The 20,474-nt window shown below is 37.1% G+C and overlaps 1 protein-coding gene across 1 annotated transcript in view; it reads left to right on the top strand.

Annotated features, from left to right (window-relative positions):
* ZNF804A (zinc finger protein 804A) overlaps window positions 1–18,833 on the top strand; it is a 126,229-nt gene extending 107,396 nt beyond the window's left edge. Inside the window, exons 3-4 of the mRNA XM_088526978.1 lie at window positions 12,302–12,432; window positions 14,788–18,833. Coding sequence (XP_088383104.1) covers window positions 12,302–12,432; window positions 14,788–18,085 — 3,429 coding nt within the window. The 3' untranslated portion in view covers window positions 18,086–18,833. The remainder of the gene's footprint in view (window positions 1–12,301; window positions 12,433–14,787) is intronic.
* The last annotated feature ends 1,641 nt before the right edge of the window (window positions 18,834–20,474 follow it).

Below are 20,474 nucleotides of genomic sequence, written 5' to 3'. Positions count from 1 at the left end.
TAGAAAGGGACTTCTATGCATTCCCCTATGCAGATACATGGAGCAGTTGACTCCTTTGCAAATCCCTTGAGTTGCCATGTGAAGGGGAGTATTTGATCTGTGGCATGTAATTCCTCTGTAAGTAGGCAACTGAGAATAACTGGGCTTTAGTAGTCCATTTAACATTTTTTGGTTCACTGCAAAGGCGTATACTATTTTACAGAAGAATAAAACCCAATTTTAATTGTTGTTCTCATTTTTGAAGTAGAAGAAGAAAAAAAAAAAAGTGGAAGTATGATCTTTGATTTTTGAGCTCAGTTAGCTCTTGCAGCACACCTCATAGAAGCAAGATCTTGTGCTGTGCAAGTCCTGAGTTTGATGGGGAGTCAGATCCAGGAAAGCAGGAGAGCCTGTGAGTTCAGTATGTGGAGTGATACCCTGCCTGACCCTTGCACTCAGAGCTCCTCTGCCTGCGGGAGGTGGATGCTGGAAAGCAGAGGTCTGCTCAAGTTTTTGTAGCATTGACATTCTGAATAGGCCCCTCATTCCCCAATCAGGTAGTGTGGCGCGCTGAAGAATATAAAGAAGTGGTGTGTTGTGCTCTCCTGAGCACTATGCTTCAAGCATTCACTTTTATATATGTTTTGGAAAAAAAAAAACTAAAACAATACTCACTTCTGGGAGCACGGATAGTTTCTGCAAAGTAAACTTCTTGTATACTACTAAGGAAATATTTTCTTGTACATTTATAACTGCTGTCATTGACAGTAAAATTGCCTGAAATACGAAATAATGATAGTGTGTTTTCTACCATGACAGAGACTGTAAAAGGTTTTGGCCTTTAGTGCACTTTAATGGGTGCTCTAGGAATAACTACAGAGGAACTGACACTTCCATGTATTAATTTATAATTGTCCAAAACAAATCTTGCTTTTTTCCCTCCCAGTAGATTGAAGTCTAGTATGTGTTAATTGTTCTGGCTCTTCTCCTGTCCTGACACCTTGACAGCTCTTGTCAACTTTTAAAGTTATTCTGTTATGAAAATTGTACCTCTACTGGTTATTCTCCTGTAATGGCCTTGTCACTCATTTTCTTTTTTATTCTTTTTCTTTTTTTCTTTCTTTTTAATTATTGCATCAAAGTTTGTACTCGGTATTGTCCCCTGACAGGAGAATGTTCTCTAGTGACTAGTGACAGGTCAGCAATTCCTGCTTCAGAAAAAAATGCAAGAATTAATACAGCATTTTACTTCACGAGTGCGTGCGCCTAGGGCTCCTGTTTTACTAAGGCCCAAGTAGGTATTTTCTGCTCATTAGAGAAATGAGGTTGTACAGTAAACTGATTTATTAGCTATACCACCCAGTGCTCTCATCTTATCAAATCTCACACTGTGTAGGATTAAAGCAACTCATAATTTTTAAGGAAAGGCTGCTAATTAACATCCGTGTGCTGCAGGCCACGTCCTCCTTTGCGGCAGCGCTGGAGCAGTGTAACGGTGATGCTGGAGCCGCTGCCTCCGAGACATAAAACCAAGACCTTGACCACTGTGATAATTAAAGTTCCAAGGCTTCTTTCTGGGAGCAAGGATGTTAACTCCGCTGCACTGGCTGAATTCCAGTCAGGTAATTAGGTTCTGTTGCATTAATCCCCCCTGCAGCTTCAGCTGATTATAGTGTCTTCTTCCCTCCCCATCCTAGCTGCTAGGTGTAATTGCTGCGCGCTGTCAGACAGCTGCCATGCTCTTCAGCAGCACTGCTGTATTGCACTGATGGATGGAGAGATACAGATGTCCTCTGCAAAAAAATATTATATGGGAAAAATCTTTGATATTGCAAAGATAGGCTTGGGATGAGCAAAAATGGTACTAACTGTATTTCAATGTTTTGCTTACGGAAATCCCTCGTTTGCACATTTGAGTTGGATGCCAGTAGATGAACAGTGTGAATAACCTCGTACTAATTACACCAAACTGAAGAAAAGGGAAGTTAAATTCAATATTTTACTTCCACTTGTTGAAATTACAATAGCAGGAGGTTATATGGGAGAGTTGTGTCTTTTTTTCTGGTGACTGTTCTGATATGCTTTAGAATCTAAGTTTTAAAAATCTTTCTCTGTCTGACCCTGATGATGAAGTTACAGTGAGATGGGGAACCCACGGTATCCATGAGAGGCATTAAACTGTTCCTCTTCAAGGAGCCATTGACTCTGAAGTCTAATAACCTCAGATGTCAGCATAATTAACTGTTTCACTCTGTTCAAAGTCTTCAAGAATGAAAGGTAAAACTATCAAAATCTGCTGTGATTAGAGTTCTAATTTCATGTTCCCTTTGGGCTGAGCATGGAAAACCGAGCTGCAAAATCTATTTCCTCAAAGAGCAGGGAAGATAGAACAGTTTGTAGAGCAAATAATTGTCACCCCAGGCTCTGCCATTACCTTTAAGAGAAAAAGTGAGAAAACTGGAGGCATTTCCATCATAAACCAATTCAGAGAGCCATTATGGAAGATGAGAAATAGTTCAGGAATTGTACAAAGGAAGAATCAACTCGTTTAAATGGGAAGGAGAAGAGTCATCACGTAAAGGGGCAGTCTTACCTTTCAGACATTTTAAAACCTTTGAAAGTATCAATAAACAAAAATCAGTGTGATCTGGCTACTTTGGGTTTCCAAAAGTCTTTTGACAGACTTTCTGATGAAAAACAGCTGTGAGAAAAGAGGGAAGGTCTTGGAATGAACATCCTGCCAATGAAAGGCCACGCGAGAGAGGATTCCACCCTGGCTGAAATGTGTAGTGTTAATGTATTCCTCCATGGCCTGTGGAGGGTGAGCAGCGAGGAAGCAGAGCCTGCTGCTGCAGGTAGTTGCTCAAGAGAGTAAGAATTAGTGCTTATAGGCAAGACATATAAAGCATATTTAATTAATGCCAAAATATCGTGTAAAAAAAAGCAGGTGTTTTGAAGTGAAACCTCGGAGAAGAGCTATGTTGGAAGATTGTGAAGTCAGAAAAATCTTAGGAAATATCTTGAGCTAAAAACAGTTGTGTCTGGAAGAGTAGAGGGGGGAAGGTTTCATACCTGCTTCTGGATTATTCTTGAAGAACCTCCTAATGTCATCTGTTCAAAGATGGGCCTGATTCTGCACCAGTTCAGCCACTCTTCCATGTTAAATATCTAAACCTGCAATTGTACTTACTCTGGAAGCGATTGCTAGAGGAGATGGAAAGTAAGAATGGGATAAGAGCTGACCAGAAGAAGGGAAGTCTCTTAAGGTCTATTTTGTAGAATGTCAATGGCTGGAGAGTTTCTTCAGAATGAAGGTGAAAAAGGCAATATTTTCACTGGTAAGAAAGAAATTGGGATACAGAAAAGCAGAAATCTGGATACAGGTTGCAGATATGCTGCATTTAGGACACCAGCTGGTATCTTAAGGGTCAGTAGAAATTCCAAGTGGGATGATTTATCCTTAGTGATATTGCCACAGGCAAAGTGAAAGTTCACATCATCAAAGTGACGTGCACTCTTTGTAAGCACACAAGATTTGCTCCATAACATCTGTTAAAAATGGAAGGTAAGTTTAAACCGTGCAAACATATCTGCTTGTTTAAGAAGATCAGTGCTTTTATTTTGTAGGAATCTGGCATCCACGTGCTTCTATTTTGTAGGAATCTGCATGCACACAGTCTCTGAGGTTGTCAGTTGACAGGGCTATGCAGTAGGGCAAAGTGGGATGCATTCCTACACTTACCTTTACTTTCAAATCACATTTCTGTGTATGCCATCACTTCTGTGACTTAGAGACATTTCTCCCTGAGAACTGACTGACAGTGTTACTGTTGATGTAACACACAGGCATCCCACAGAATAGATCATCTTCAAACTGCAAGTGTAGTCTAAACAGATCAGTTGACAGTTCAACAGTTATTTAAAGGGTGTTAGACTGCTGTATATAATCTTATCTGAACTATTTGTTACCTTTTGGAAAACCATAGGTCTGTTTTTAGCAGAGAGAAGAGTGAGACATTTCATTCCTTAAATTTATGCATTGAAAAAAAAAATCTTGCACCTATATTGCGTGTAGCTCTATATATGCAAACTATCAGGGAAGATTTCTTACTTTAACACTAAAAAAAATGGTAAAAATCTTGTGCCGTAAAGTGTTATATGTTACTAATATTTGGAAATATGATGCAAATGTCCTAATCAATTCATTACAACCAAGTAAAGTAGCGACCACTTTAGTTTCATTATGTGGCCAGAGTTGGAGCCGTAAATGATATGTGTATCTCCTGAATATCTTTATATGGAACTTATTTCACCATGCTCTCCTTTAATTTAAAAATGTGCTAATTAGGCAGTGTGCAATGCTTTCATTTGATCCTGGAGCCCAGTTTTGTACCACACACCTAAGGACTGCTGTTCTTTCAGCGTGGTTACTGAATAGCGGGAACAGTCGTCTCTGCCGGGTTGTTTCCTACTGTAACTAGAACCTTTTATGTGTATATGTTTGGTAAGGCTGGAAGATTTTTTTGGAAAATTTCTAAGCTTTGAAACTTCAGAAATGTTCTAAGTCTTTAAATTCTGCGCAAAAAAAAAAAAAAAAAAAAAAAAAAAAAAGATGTAGACATGGGTAGGGTAGACATGTAGTAGGTAGGCAAGTGTTTTAAAAACTCTTTTTTTCCCATCCCAGAGGGCTCTGTAACATCCTGCTGAGTTGGAACTGTAAGGTTTTAAGACCATCTTTGAGTGTTAATGTGAAGACTGAGGGCAGGTATCTGTAATAGTTAACTTTTCTGTGGTTAGTAGTAAAATAAATAGTAAATAGTAGTAAAATAAATAGTGCAATCTCTGATAAAATATTATGGAAGCTTGATGATATGTGATTTTATAGAAGCCTGCAGGAAAATACATATATAAAAGAATTTGAACCCAAATTTGTGAAATGGTTTTCCTTCGTTCTTCATTCCAAATGCACCTAAGATTTTTGTAGAAAAAGATAAGATTTGTGTTCTTGACAGAAAACAAAATAGTGAACCATAACCAGAAAAATGCAGTGTTTCATCTAGAGGATTCTGTGGTTAGATTAAACATCAACAAAGATAATTCTTTCAACTGAATATCCTAAATCTTGTGTAAAAGAACAGCCACTGCTCTGCCATTTTGCTTTGTTTGTTGGTCTAGTTACACTGTGTAGTGCTGGAGAGCTGTAAGAAGTTTTTCTTGAGGAAGTAAGACTGTTCTTGGAATAAGGTGATTTTTTTTTCTGATGTTTATATGAAGAGTGAACAAGCTTTTCACAGCTATTACTTGTAGTTCTTAGTTGAAAAGTATTTTTGTTTCCTTGTGTTTACTATACAGAGGCATGAAGAACTCTTTATCTTTTTCCCTAAATATAGAGTTATTTTGACCTTGAAATGGTAAAGCTGCTATTCTTATTTTCCATTTTCTGCAGCAATGTTTTATCCAGGGATACTTTCCTATTGAGTATAGACATTTTAAATCTATCTTCTGTTGAGGAATACAGAATGTCCACCTAGTTAATGGCACCTGTTATTTATATGTGAGATACATAACTTTTTATGTGCTTCTTTGCTTCAAAGCCTGAACATACAGCAGTTTAGATTTCAGAGTTTAATGCTGTGGGTATTCTTTAATCTTGCCCCCTAGTGTGACCTTCACCCATTAATCAGACAGAACCTGTATAGTGAGTGGAAGCATTTTTTATCCAAGTATGACTCTTGTTGTAGGAAAGAAGGAAAAATGATATCGTCAGTTTTCCTTAGAAACTGTCTTCACCTTTAAGAATGCAAGCTAAGACTTGGGATTCTTCCTTTCAATAGTGAACTCCACTAATTAATTATTATTTTTATTAATTTGCTTGTTATTCTTAGTCAAGGACAGATTGTCTCCTGAAAGATTCACATCTGATTTAGGCAAGAGTATATTGCCCTGAGTTGCTTCTGGGATATATTAAAATTGACAGCTTGATCTGCTATGCTGATCATCACGTGTTCATCCAAAATAGCAGCTGGTTTTCGAAGTTCAGATACCTGACCAATGCCTTTTACAGTTACATTGATAAAAGAAACACACCTAATATGCAAATCCAATAATTTTTGCAGTCTCATTAAAGATTTTTTTTAGTCAAGCAACCTAATGAAAGAAATATTAGGACAGTTACAATAATACTTATAGTTCAAATCATTGAATTATTACAGCTCATTCGCAATAGTGATTAAGTTAAAACTGATATACTCAAGCCTTCCAGTGTTTAACCCTTTTCTAGTGTTCTGGCCCTCCTTTTAAGAATAAAAGGAAGGACAAGGACTTATGGAAACATGGAATTAGGTGCACTAGGTAGGTGTACCCAACCAGGACATCAGAGAATTATTTCCCCAGAAATAGTAATAAAAGTGCTTGCAGTAACTATACAGAGAGGGGGGGGGGAAAAAGATTAAGAATAGCAGGCTGATTCTACAAGAGACAGAGAACTTTAATGCTGGAGATGTGATGAGTCATTTTGACCTATTCTGATAGCATTAGAGGCTGAGTCATCCAACAGTTGGATGTTAGTTGGAGTTATTTCTCCAACTTTACTGCAAAAATGTCCCACTGTATCCACCTTAATAATCACAGTGATAAACATAACATACGAATGCATATTTTTTGGGTTTATTCTGCTTTGTGGCTTTATCATCTCGCACTAGAAGGTGATTCTAGTGTTGTCAAAGTGATTCTTAACCAAGAAGTAGGTTGACCTTTCTCTAAAAGGAGTTCTGAGTGAGGAAGCCGCGGTTCCTGTGAAATGATTTTTCGAAAATGTATGATGTTCATATGGGATTTTTTTTTCCAGCAGCTTAAAGCTTTGCAGACAGAGTTTAGATGGGCTGTTGTGGAGCTGTTGTTATGCATGGCAGATTGTAACTGGCCAGGGAATGAAGCAGTCATCAGCATTTAGCACTTGGTGGCCAGTGTCCTTCGCATGATAGTAAGAGGAAGTGGCTGCCTGAAACAATATTCTGGTCACAGCAGAACTGTTGGAACTTGAAAGTACTAAATATGCTTACAAGGAATATTGCTTAATTTCCCTGGTGGAGCTGAGGCAGGGTGGTGAGTAATGCTGTGGGATCGGTGCAATGTGTCTGAAATGATCCGTGCGGTGTACGAAGGCGCCCCACTTGCCATTAGGAGGAAATGAGAACGAGCTGCTGCCTCTGAAGGCAGCCCCAGGGTTAGGCCAGCCCTGTCTTTCCTGATGTGTGTGGAGTTAGGTCTGCAGTTTAACCCTGCTCTCTTTGCTAGATGTAACTATTTCTTAACGGGTTTGAAAACGGTCTCTTGCATATGCCTTTTTAAATTAGAATACTAAATGATGCAGAAGTGAGTGAAAATAAAGTCCTCAAAAAGAAGTGATATATACCTACTTTGTCATTAATCTTTGTGACTGAAGCAGCACCTTGGACTGTTACTGAAAATTCCCACATTTATTTTAGAAAGTTGGCTGTCTGAACACACCAGGCATTTCTGTATTGACTGAAAGAGAAGTAGAAATAGACCTAGAGTCATTAGATTATATGCCTTTAAAATCATGGGCTAGAATATGTAACTACTTCTGAGATGTACAAATGTGTTTCAACATTCTGAGGTTTTCATTATCTACTTAATTTGATGGGCAAGATGCTAATTTTGTGCTTTTATGCTGTTTTCTTTGGTCTTGGCCTTAATATTAATGAAGAACTCTGCTGAATTTTGCTGAAGCTAACAAAAAATATCCCAAAGCTTGCAACATGATCAGGTTGTTCTTATACACATGGTTCCTGCCTATCTCGGTGAAATACTCTGTTTGCAGCAGTCAGTAATTTTGCACATTAAAAACAATGTTTTGCACAATGGCAAAGCTGGGACCTTTAGTCAGCTCCAGACAACATAGGTATCTTAAAACAAAAAATACTGCAGTCCTCAGTCATGCTGCAGAAACAGTTACTTGCCAAAATCCTAGAGTCTTGTTCTAGTGCAAGTCGTAATGCTATGTAAATCCTGCAAAAGGGCCTAGGTGGACCTTTTGGGCCTTCAAGCACCAGAATAATGTAAAATTAAGCATAAGAGTTAGCATGCTAGAAAAGGCATTAATCATTACATAGTGAAGTATGTCTTTGTTCCTTGTGGATATTTTTTCAAGGATAAACATGGAGAAAAATAAAAAGTAAAGAAAGAGTCATATTTTCCTTCATTGTTCCATGGTATGTATTTTGCAATGACCTAATTGATAATAATTAGGAAGATCTTCATCAAAGGTTACTAGATTTCCTGTATGTGAAATGGATATTCTAAAGTATTTATGTTCTAAACTTGCTCGTGATTTTGAAAAGTTTTTATTTGCTTTTGCTTTTTGTTTTAGGCTTAGATTTCATGTATATACCCTGTGAGCTTACTTAGGGAAAAGATTTTGCCTACTTAAAATTTCTGATAAAACCTCCACCGACCTCGTTTCTGGCCTATGATGGGCACATAAAACACTCCTAGCCTTCCCTTCTTAGTTAATTCCTACTTGCTACTGAGAGTTTGGCATTGATGCTTGTGACAGTACTAGGAAAATTGGATTCCAAGGAATTGTTATTTAAAATTCCTGCATTTACCTATATTTGTATATTTTAGATTTCTTCTAATATTAAAAGACCACCGGGAGGATATGCCTGCAGTTTGTGGTGGAAATAGAAGAGGAGAAGGATTATTCACAAAGGAATATTCTTTGTCATCTGAAGGTCTTAATATCTGAACACATAAAATGTGGTTCTGTTGCAAATTTGTGGACCCCTCTCAATTTTTAAGGTAGGGTTTAAGTTTTATAGCTTAAAGGGACATATATATACCCATAGACAGAGGCAACTGGAAGCAGTGTCTAATTTGCAACAAAATGAAAATTATTCACAAGCCAGCAATACACCAAATAGATTTATTAAAGACTTCTAAAAAACAAAGTAACTGATCAGTGTTAAAGTAACTCATCCATTGATCAAATGAGAAGATGAGACATTTCGCTCTATAAACTAGAAACCATAAAAATATTGGTTGGAAGTAATCTCTGGGGACCCAACCACAGCCCTAGCTCACTAGACTAGATCGTCCAGTGTTGCTTTGATGAGCCAAGCCTTGAATATCTGCAAGGTTGGACATGCCCAGACCCCCTGGGTAACATGTTCCATGCCATGCTACCCTAGGAAAGAAATTTTCTTAGCCACTATCAAGAAGAATTTTTCTTCATCTGCTTTTTAACTCTTCTTAAGTGGTTGTAGGCTGCTGTCAGATTTCCTCTTAGCTCTTCTTCAATTGCAGGAATATATTGTAGGGATTAATTTAATAATGGCAGCCTGAAGGAAAAAAAAAAAAAAAGAAGATTGACTAAGATTGACTATTAGTTTTGTCCTTAGCCTACTTTCTTTCTGTGGTTTGGATTACTTCATTGAGAGATCTTGCTGTTTCTCCTTTCTTATCGAAATAACTTTTCTGATTTAATTTCTACTAGTGAAGGTTTATAACACTAATAATAGAAAAAATTTGGTATTTCCTTGGCCCTTTAATTGTCCTTATTTTTTTTAATTATATAAAAGATTATTGTGGAAACTGTGTAGAACTGCAAGCCACAATGTAAGAGATGCTGCTGTTTTGTGCTCAGTAAAGTGCAGGTTTCCAGCAGCATGACAGTAAGTGATAAAAACACTCAAATTCCCAAAGGCTTAATGAACATAGGTGAATTTTACATCTTCCTAAATAACGCTTTGTTTTTAGAGGCAAAGTCATTCTCTGTTTGAGTGTTTACAGAGTTTTTACAGTTATGAGAACTCTACGCTATCCAGTTATTTAAACCTGATGGAGCTCTATCCTCTGTTAAAAAGGCTTCTAATACAGGTTGACATCGCAAGTATTTATATAAAGAATTGTCACTCTGCTATACTATAATTCATATAAAGAAGCAACAAACCATCTCAGTTAACAGGGATTTGTTAAGAACAGTCGTGTATTAGTCAGAGAAAGGCGAATTATCTAGAATAATTGGAAATCAATTTAGGGTTGTCTTGGTTTGTATATTGGTATCTTCTGCTGCAAGCATAGAGACACCTGAGCTAGGTCTCTTTGAGATGCAGGAACAAGAATTTGTTCCTCGTGTGTTATTCTCAGGTATTAGTTTATAAGCTAATAAGATCTTCCTCTTCACCTAGAGTTCCATACTTCAACATGATTAAATGGATGTGCGAAAAGTTCTCGGCCAAGTTCGAGGCAGAATGTTTTTGCTTTGGGTCTAGCTTTTTCATTACAGTAATTTAGTTTCCATGTGAACTCAGGGGACCCTCTTGTAGGATTCTATTGTAAGACTGGAGAATTAGGGTCAGACTCCCCATTGCTCAGTATTTAGTGAAGTCGTTTGGAAAAAGTCTTTGATCTATGCTCTAAGTGGCAGTACAGTGTGTAGTAGTAATGCTGCAGGACAGTAGTGAATGAGGCTTTTAGTTCTTTTAAAGAATCTCCTTTAATTATTCATTGTGAACTATTTGTTGAACTCTACTTCCCAGCACTTACACATTTTGAGCTTGGGCAAAAAGAGAGCAAAACATATGAAGGAATGATATCATATGTTTACCTGCTAATTATTTGCTGAATACTGAATCATGGAAGCAAACAGAAAAAAAACAACAGGCACTAAACTATTGAAGTTAACATTTATGAATAGTTCTGTCACATGGAAAAACATAAAAAGTTTAAGAAAAGTATTATTTTAAAGATTAAGCGCACTCTATTTCTTCCAATATTCAAAATGCATGTAGTTAAAATACTTTTATGTTTTGATTTGCAGAACACTCACAAGCAAATATATAATGTAACATAAATGTAGTGCTAGTCATCCCTGACTTAGAGTGAGTAAGCGCAGTACGGGAATTCTGGTAAGAGTTTATCCAGTGGCTAGACAAAGACGAATGAGAGATAACTACATTATCCAAAAAGAGTAATATGGGGACAGTTTCCCACTTAGATGAGCTTTTATAAATAGGAAACTCTCTGAAACCCTGTTGCACCATCTATGTGCTTCATTGTTTACAACAAAGAATAGTTTCACTGAGTATATATGTATTTGCTGAAAAAAGCCTGAGATGTTATCTAGATATCTAGATATGTCATGAAAATTGTTAAAGCTCTCCATGAAGAAGATTCAGATATGAGTTATATATATATAAAAAAAATCCGTTGCATAACTAGTTCCTGTTATGCTTAGAAAATTATATTCAGAACCTCTCCTCACTGAAAAAGGGACCTTGCATTTAGCAGAACTGCTGACAGAAGAGAAACACAGGAACAAATAATTCCATAAGGAAAAACAGACAGTCCAACAAGAGGATTGTTCAAATGAAACTTCTTCCAGGCTCTTCTGTCTTGCTCACTGACACTTACATAGAACAACCAAGGAGAACAATTTGATAGTTTAAAAAGAGTAAACAGTTTTTCTGTACCAGAACTTGTATGTGCTAAACAAATAACAACTGGTTAGGCTGATTAGAGACATTGTTCTGTGCATAAATAAATGAAATTGTTGTATGAGAAATACTTTTCTGTCAATAGAAAAATAAAATGGTTGAGAGAGACAAAAAAAGAGAAAGAACAAAAGCAGAAGAGCAGTGTTTATAGAGTTCAGCAAACTCTGTTACATATCTACTTTATATTTTTCATTGATGATACAGCTAGACCACAGTACACCTTGAATAACACAAGGCTAGAAGTATTGCTTTTCCATTTTGAAATAGCCACTGATCAGTGGCAGATCACTGGGTGGGTTCTCAACCTCATGAGATAATGATCTTACATATTATCTTAAATGTTTTTGTGTGAAGACTGAAGAATGTCTTTTGAAGAATGTCTTCTATGTAAAATATAGAAGAGTGACGTTATTTGAGAGCTAGACTCTGTGACTGTATGCATATATAGGCTTCTTTCTCTGAGGCCTAGTCCCTTTATTATTCATTATTATGTAAAAGAGAACTAAGTCTGTGGAGTGCTTATGGGAAAAAAGGGAAGGGAAACTAACAGTCATAAGCAAAATTCTGGTTGAACCTACTCCTAGGTTCAACCTGAGATTGGTCTTTATTAATTACAAAAACCACAGCAAAAAAAATCAAGACTCTGTGGTAAATTTTGGTAACGGACTTAAAATGTATGAATTTATTGAATGGATGGGTTTGTTTAATATGGAAAACAGCTCTCATGAATGCTCACCAGAAAATAACTCTGATTATAAATACTTATCATTCCTTTCTTATATGTATGTCATTATTTCTCATAGAGACTCAAGGAACTGAAACAGAGGGAGTTTGCCCGAAATGTAGCTTCTAAGTCGAGAAAAGATGAAAGAAAACAGGAAAAGGCCCTCCAACGTTTGCACAAGTTAGCTGAGCTGAGGAAAGCGACGGCCTGGTAAGTGAATAACTATGAAAATGTAGAAAATACTTTTAAATAATCGCTGGACTATTAGCTGGAGCTCTGGGACACATGGTTGTTAAAATCCTCAGCTGGAGCCAAGCACACATCTCCACACATTTTTATGGCATTTCTGAAGCAGTATGCATACAGTAATTTGATTCACACTATGTGAAGAAATAAATGTTTAACGTTAGTTTTCAGTGGAGCTAAAATGACATGTATTTTTAGTTTAAAAAAAAAGATTGTTTCATATATATTTCATAAAACCAGGCAGACTGGTTGAAAGCTTTGTGAACTAGGTCATGCATTTGAAGGCTGACACTACTTCATTGATGAGGTGAGGAATACAGTCTGTCTTTCTAGGATGTAACAGATCTCTGCGATTTAGTTTTCAAACAACTTGCCTGGGAAGGCATCCAGAAATCTAGTTTGAAATTTCAGTAACTGGATGTTTTATATTAAAAGATGAGTGCATCTTTTCCCAGCTCAGCAGAGTGTTTACTTCTCATTACAAGAGTGACTTCTCACTAGTTATAAGTTTTACTATTGAATCTAGACATGTCACTGAATATTCAGCTTGCTGGTTTTGACCATATTCTTACTAAAATACGATAAACTTACAAGCCACTGAAAATATTTGTGTCAGGTTGGCTTTTCGCAATGGAGCCTCAGGAAAAAAACCTAGGTGATCAATCTGAAAAGTTGATGTTCAAAATCAAATATTTTCATTTTATCCGGGCTTCATCTTACCAGATGAACTAGTGGAGAAGTCAGATCATAAGACCTGTTTTTCTGTTTCTATGGTAGCATCCATAATTTGTATGCTGGGCAACATAGAGAAACAAAGTCTCTTTAAACAGGTGGACATGACATGAATCTTGAAGGGTCTGTTAGATATGAGCTACATAACATCTATTTTTTCTTTTTTATCTGTTTATGATAAGTGATTTAGAGGCTATTTAAATCAGTGCTTTAACTTTCCAAATTTAATAATGGAATATCTTGATTTTTAAATTCTAAGTTTTAGATATTATTCCCTGAAACATACCTCAATAACAAAATTTAGTAGAGTTCAGGAATGAGGTATTGTTCATCTTTTTTTAAACATTAATGAAACACAGATTTTGATATTAGTTTTCTCTTATTTTATGAATGTCCTCTTTCTGAAGGAAGAATTGCCTCTAAGATTTATTTCTCTATATCATATTTGCTTACTACTACTACTACTACTACTAATTTGTGTCCCTAACAGTGTAATATAAGCAGACACATAGAATTCTTTTACATTAGAATCTTTTAAGTTGGGTTTATAGAAGAATTTTATTTTGTTAGAGATTTTTTTTTCTTTTTTTTTTATTAGATATTTTCAATCTATGCTGAACTGAAAAATGCAGGACTTCTCATAAGGAAGTCCTTTCTCACAAAATCTATACCTTAATTCCTAGATCCAGTAGATGTAAATTTGCCATTCTGTAGTTCAACACTTCTCTGTCCTGAACTAACTTGCAAGTATTCCCATCATCCAGTTTTATTGTGCACTAAAAAATACAGAAAAATTGGCTGAAACAGTAACAATGACAAATTGTAACATGGAAAGTTCTGTTTCTTCTAATGTCAAGTGTTTTTATTCTTTGTGGATCCTAGAAAACTGACAACTTAAATTTTTCTCTTGTCCTTGCTTCCTTTTAAGTCAAATAGAACAGATGGGAATATGACATGAAATGAAGAACAGGAGTAGACATTGATAATTTTTTTCTCAAGAAGGATGAATCACTTTTTACACAACCACTAGCTAAACTACATTCCTGAAATTATTTTTCCATGAAAGCAATTGCTGAGATTGCTACAGTTACATTTGTGAACACAAGTAAAAGGAGAGTTGATGGAGTGATTGCCTATAGGTGGAGAAGCATTCACTAGGATTATGACTAAGAGGGAGGTGATCTATGGGATGATTTCTGTTTTAATATATTTCGCAGCTCAGAGGAATTTAAAATCTCTACTATTTGTAGTAATAGTGTTGAAATGGTCTATAGTGAGAAGTAAGATTTCTAGAAAAAGATAGCCTCCTAGGCTATCTAAGAAAAAAATGAACAACCTTGTATGAATATTAGCATCTTACAACTCCATATGTAGGAATTCTGGTTACAATGTTTACTCATTAATTTTTGCAAGTCCAACTGACCTTACAAGCTTCTGTAATGCTTCAAAATACCTTATAGACACTTCCTGTTTCCTTAAAAAAGTTTTAGCTACCAACGTAACACCAAGTTTCCCTTGCAGGAATACACTACTACTATCTGCATTTTTTTGAAACGTACTCATGCTGAGTTTTGTTTTCCTTTCTAGTGCCCCTGGAAGTGGCCCCATGTTCAAGTCCACTACCGTAACTGTGCATGATAATTCCAATGATATCCCACAAAGTGCTGTCATAGACTCTGCTAATATACAAGATTTCAATTGCACAGTAACACCCAGTGCACAGAATTCTAATGATGTGGCTCCTGTTATTTCTTCCACTACTGAAAATGCATGTAGTAATATATCTGACCCTAACAAACTTGGAGATCAAGTTCAAGGAGCTCAAGGACCTAAAGTTACATTCTCTTTTGCTTTCCCTAAGAAAGCAGCAATCAAACTGGAATCTTCAGCTGCTGTTTTCTATGAATATAATGATGAAACAGCTATTGAGCATGGTTTTAGCAGAAAAAGTAGATTTGTTCCAGGACCTTGTAATCTTCAGTCTCCAACAGCAGAAATAGTTCTGTGCTCTGGGGAGAATCATAACTACTTTTGCCCACTGGTGGAAAAATGCTCTGAGACAGAGGAGGCTCCTGAAACTCAGGAGCTGAAACAACCAGCCAGTAAAGAAAATAGAATGCTGGAGAGTTCTGTGTTTATTCCTGATATTTCTCATTCAAAAAAACCCGTGTCTCCTGTTTTGGATGGCTGCAATATTGATGTAAGTACAACAGATTTACCAGATCAAGCACTGTCCACAGGTACAAGTAGTAATCATGAACTGCCACTTGAATGCAGCAGTTATGAGCCGCCGGGAAATGAATCTCTTCCTCAGCCTGCTATGGAGGATTGTGTGTCTCAGCAAGATAATACAGGAGAAAATGATAAAGACAGGAACAGTGATTTGTCCACAGTTGAAAATGAAATAAAACAACTTGGGGCTGATGCATTAATTTCATCAAATTATGAAGAAGATAATAAAACCCCACAAAGCAAATCAGAGACACATAAGAAACCCTCTGAACCATTTTTTCCTGTTCTTAGCAAGCATGGATCAAATATACTTCAGTGGCCATCAGAGATGTTAATTTACACAAATACAGACCCATCAATTTCTTATAGCTGTAATCCTTTATATTTTGACTTCAAGTTATCAAAAGCAAGTGACAGCCAAGAAAAGTCCAAACACCAGCCAAACATACCTCATTCTCACCATAAAACTGAATCTAACGAAGGCCTAGTCTTAGATTTTACAAATAAATCTGCTTCAGAATGTGGTGATTGTGAAACGGAAATGAATAAAAGCACGTGTAACTTTACGATACCTCTTATAAGTGATGAGTCCCTCATCAGAAATTGTGATCTTGCAAAAAATCAAGATAAAATGTGCTTAGATGAGTCATTTAGGATTAGAAAAATAGAAAAGTGTCACATTTCTAAAAATCATTTACGACAAAACACTGTGATAGATGAGAAACATAACAAGGTCCGCATCAAAGAAAGTCATGTAAAATGTCTTTGCAAAATTAGAAAACGGAAAAGGAAAAGAAAACTATGTCATTGCCATCATCACCATCATTGTCGGGAAACAGCAAAGGCAGAAATAAAGATTTCCTCAGTGCCTGAACAGGAAAATAATTATATAGAAGAGGATAAATATCAGCAACTTCAAAATAATCCAGAGAAGTGCAGATATGATGCAGGAACTATCTGGTTACCTACAGAGGAGATACGACAGTCATATCAAAAACTTGGTTTTGAAAGCAAAAGTCATAAAGGAGCCATAGCTGCATCAGCTTATGCATATGGGGACAGCGGCTCATGTGAGATTTGGAATGCAAAAAACAGTAACCACAGCTCTGATTCTAAGCACAGGAAGAGCAAAGCGAGCTCTCGGAGGCAATCGAAACAACTGGCTCTGAATTCCAGAAGACATAACTTAATGTGCTCGAGAGCATTTTGTAGCTGGAGTGTTGGGAGATCAAGCTGTAGCCCAGAGCATAAATGTCTAAGACACTGCAATGAGGAGAAGAGTCAGAATCAAAATCAGTCCATAAAGAGAAGTTACAACTTTCTGACAGATGAACCTGAAAAATTCCATGGAAAACGAAGACATCATACCTATTCTTCTTCATCAGATGAAAGTTTGTACAAGCAGACATTTTTAGAAGAAGAATGTTTAAGGCAAGTGAGTACTGTAGCTGCACATCACAAGGCAAAAGGGAAACGCAGGAGGAGGAAAGTCAGAATACATCATGTATTTATTAACAAGGATACAAAAAGTGAGAACTCCAGACCTTTGGAAGAAAATTCTGCAAATTCTACAGTAAGTATGCTTGGAGAATTGTTGATTCAAGACAATATGGAGCAAACTAATACAGATCCCGAAGTTGTTCATGGAAAAAATACTGATGAAACAGTGCAGTCGGTGGAAAACAAGTCATCTCTACAAACAGATAGTTCACATTTGCCAGAAAAAGACAAACTGGCTGAGTGTTCAGCAGTGGAGAACCCTTCAAGTATGGTTTTGGAAGTTGTCACAAATTCGGTTGCTTCTGCTGCAGAGCAAAGTATTCCAGCAACTGCATCCACAAAGGATGTTCTGGAAGATGAAAAGAAAAAGGAAAATGTAAACAGTCATGAAAACAAAGGTCCTCATAAAGTGCCCGTCGTGAATAGAAATTTGGAACAAGTTTTTCCCAAAACGTTTCTTTGCCATTATGAGTTGGCGGAAGCTGTACCACATGAGAAAATTAACGAGGTGAGCAGTGAGTGGGTACGGTGTAATTCCAGCGTGTTTAACAGCTCACCTGCTTTGCCATTCAAAGAAGCACATACAAACAGTCACACCTTTTTAACTCCTGAGCAGTTAGTCGCTCCCTTCATGTTGCAGGAGCAGGCATTGATATTTCCCCCAGATACGCATGAGAAATTCAAAGACCTCCAGCCTGAAGCGTATCAGCAGACCATGCAACAACATGTGCTGGCCAACAAAGTGAAGTTTGCCTTCCCTCCTACGGCGGTCCAGCCCCCGGGTTCTCCGTTGCCCTTACCTTTGCAACAGCCCCTGTCTTCTACCTCCGTCACCACGATCCATCACACTGTCTTACAGCAGCACGCGGCTGCGGCCGCGGCTGCAGCCAGTACGTTTAAGGTTCTTCAGCCCCACCAGCAGTTTCTCTCACAGGTCCCTGCTTTTTCCAGGGCACCTTTACCTCACCTGTCAGTAGGACCTAGGCTTTGCCCAGGAGGCCACGCGACTTTTGTTGCTCCGCCACATTTGCCGCTGATTCCAACTTCGGTCCTCCATCCAACGCACCTGACGTTCCCCCCTCTGCCGCACACGGTGTTTCCTTCCCTGCTTGCACCGCATCCAGCTGTCATTCCACTGCAGCCCCTCTTTTAGGACAGATTTCTAGCAGTAGCAATGGGTAAAAGAAGCCTTCAGATACAACAGACTTGCTATTTCTACAGTCTCCTCAGCTCTGCAAGACAGTTCTGTGCGTTAGTGAAATAAACAGGTTAAAAATGCTCATTCATTTGGAAGGACTTACTGTAAGTATAATGATGCAAATATTAATGTAAAATTCAGACTTATACTATAATTAAAGCACTGAATAGTCTGATGCTACTATGAACTATATATACATAAGTGCAAATCATGTCTTAGAATATGTATAATGTATGTAAAATATATTTATAGTCTGTAACTTATGTTGTAAAGTATTCACTTTTTGTTTTTTATCTTTGTGTATTTGCACCTATTTAATGTTTAGACAAAGCTGATGCACTATGTTTTGTACTATGTTCTCTGAAACTGTAAATCTAGTGGAAAAAACTATCTCTTGCAATAAATTTTTGTTAACTACTTAATTATATCAAAAATCTTTCATTGTAAGCCTCATAGATGTTCTTCCATGTTGTTGTGCATTTGAATAACATTCTGTGCTCCAGCTGTATTCGGATAATCAGGTTTCCTATATTTCAGTGATTTATCACAGGGGCTCAGAGGCTAATACCTTGAGGGCAGCTGTCTGACTGAGCAAGAGAAAAAGGATAATAGATCTGTTTGTGTTAGCAGTTTGATGTCACCATGACAAATTTTGCCTCCTTGGAGTATGTGCACAAACTGCTGACTGTTTGAGCTAATCCCTTTTATATTAAACCACAAAAAAGACTATGTAACAAAAATAACATAAATAATAGAGAAAAGAAGAAAAGATCAGAGACAGTTGACTTAAAATGGAACGTTCAGCTACCTTACATTTAAACCATGCAGCACAGGGAAGGCCTTATTTCCATCAGCTCTCCTCCTATTTCACATGCCTACATTTTGCATGTCCACATGAGCAAACCTTTAAAGGGTGGCTTGCCTGTTTTGTTCTGTGAAACCCACTTTCATACATAGGTTTTGCGAGCTCAGATTCTTTTCTCATCAGTGTGGTAGGCTGTCCCTCACATGTGAGGTGTTGTGCAGCAGATGGCCAGCCCTAAAATGCAAATCTACTCAGAGAGTCATCCAAAGACTTATAGGCTGCCTTGGATTGACACTCATCTCGCATTTACCTCAGTGGGAGATGAATCTGGCAGAGTGAGGATCCTTGTCACTGTTTAATGCATGGAAATAGCCAGGGCGTATAAGCAAGAAGGGGAGGTTATGAAGAACTTCAAACGTGGCACTTTTAATCTCACAACGGTTTGATTTGCTTTCTTACCTCATTTCACTATCTTTCTTGCAGCATTTTGCTATTAAAAGAATAAAATAGAATAGAAATAAATAGTAATAATATACTGCTGTTACTTCTAACTGTATTTCAGAGAATTCCCTCTACCTCTGTAGCCTATTTACTATTGTCAAACGTCATTCTACTTTAGTCATTGAAATCTTCTCATTTGGTTTAATGGCCCCAAGTAAATACAGAAGTGATTCTGAAATAGAACCATCTCTTTGGCTTAAAATGAAACAGTCTTGTGAATGAAGCAAAGAATTTGCAGCAGGACCTTTAGTGATAGCCATAGGCCCTTTTTGATAAAAGGTAAGCTAGTTCTGAAATTAATGACTTCTTTTCACCATTTATTTATTACAATGAAATTACACACAGTTGAACTGAAAGAGTGGTAATTTTGAAGATTAGTAGCATACATCTCGTATTAATAGACACATGCATTATCCATCTAGAAAGTAATGTTATAGCCTAAACAATATATGTCTGGATATTGTTTTCTGCATCTATAACCTTAGAACTCGACTATATCAATATTGCAAGTTTTAATAGAGTATTACATTAAATCTAAAGCAACGTATGTCAATTGTGATCACGAAGTTAGATGATGAAGGTTTGTAGGTTTTCCTTGTCATGCCATTATAAAGGGCTAAACTATGTTAATAAGCAAAAAGATAACAGCAGCTGAGTGGTCTGGTTATGAAGAGCCTCTTGGAACCCCTGCCTGAGGCTGTGGCATGGAACATGTTGCATCTATGCTTATAATGCCATAATCAGGGTACTTTTTGTCTAGCATATAATTTCCAGTGACTGCCATTTTTTTTGTTGTGGTTTGTTTTTTGTTTTGTTTTTGTTGTTGTTGTTGTTTTTAATCTGGTACATGGAAAATATGGCTTAAGTTACTTCATCCCATCTGTTTTTTCCCAAGTGTATACCTATGTAATCTGTATGATTCCACTACCTCCTGTAACATACAGGTGCCGAGTTGGCTGTACGCCACATTGCTCAGGCCCTGGGCTCAGTAAAGCAACAGCAGCAAAAGGAACATGCTAGTTAGTTAGCCTTATATCA

The sequence above is a fragment of the Tinamus guttatus genome, unplaced genomic scaffold (genome assembly GCF_059628265.1).
Source record: "Tinamus guttatus ecotype Peru unplaced genomic scaffold, ASM5962826v1 Tinamus_guttatus_pri_ptg000260l, whole genome shotgun sequence".
NCBI classification, from domain to species: Eukaryota; Metazoa; Chordata; class Aves; order Tinamiformes; family Tinamidae; genus Tinamus; species Tinamus guttatus.
Note: the sequence above shows the minus strand (reverse complement) of the source record. Positions and strands in the feature narration are given on the sequence as shown.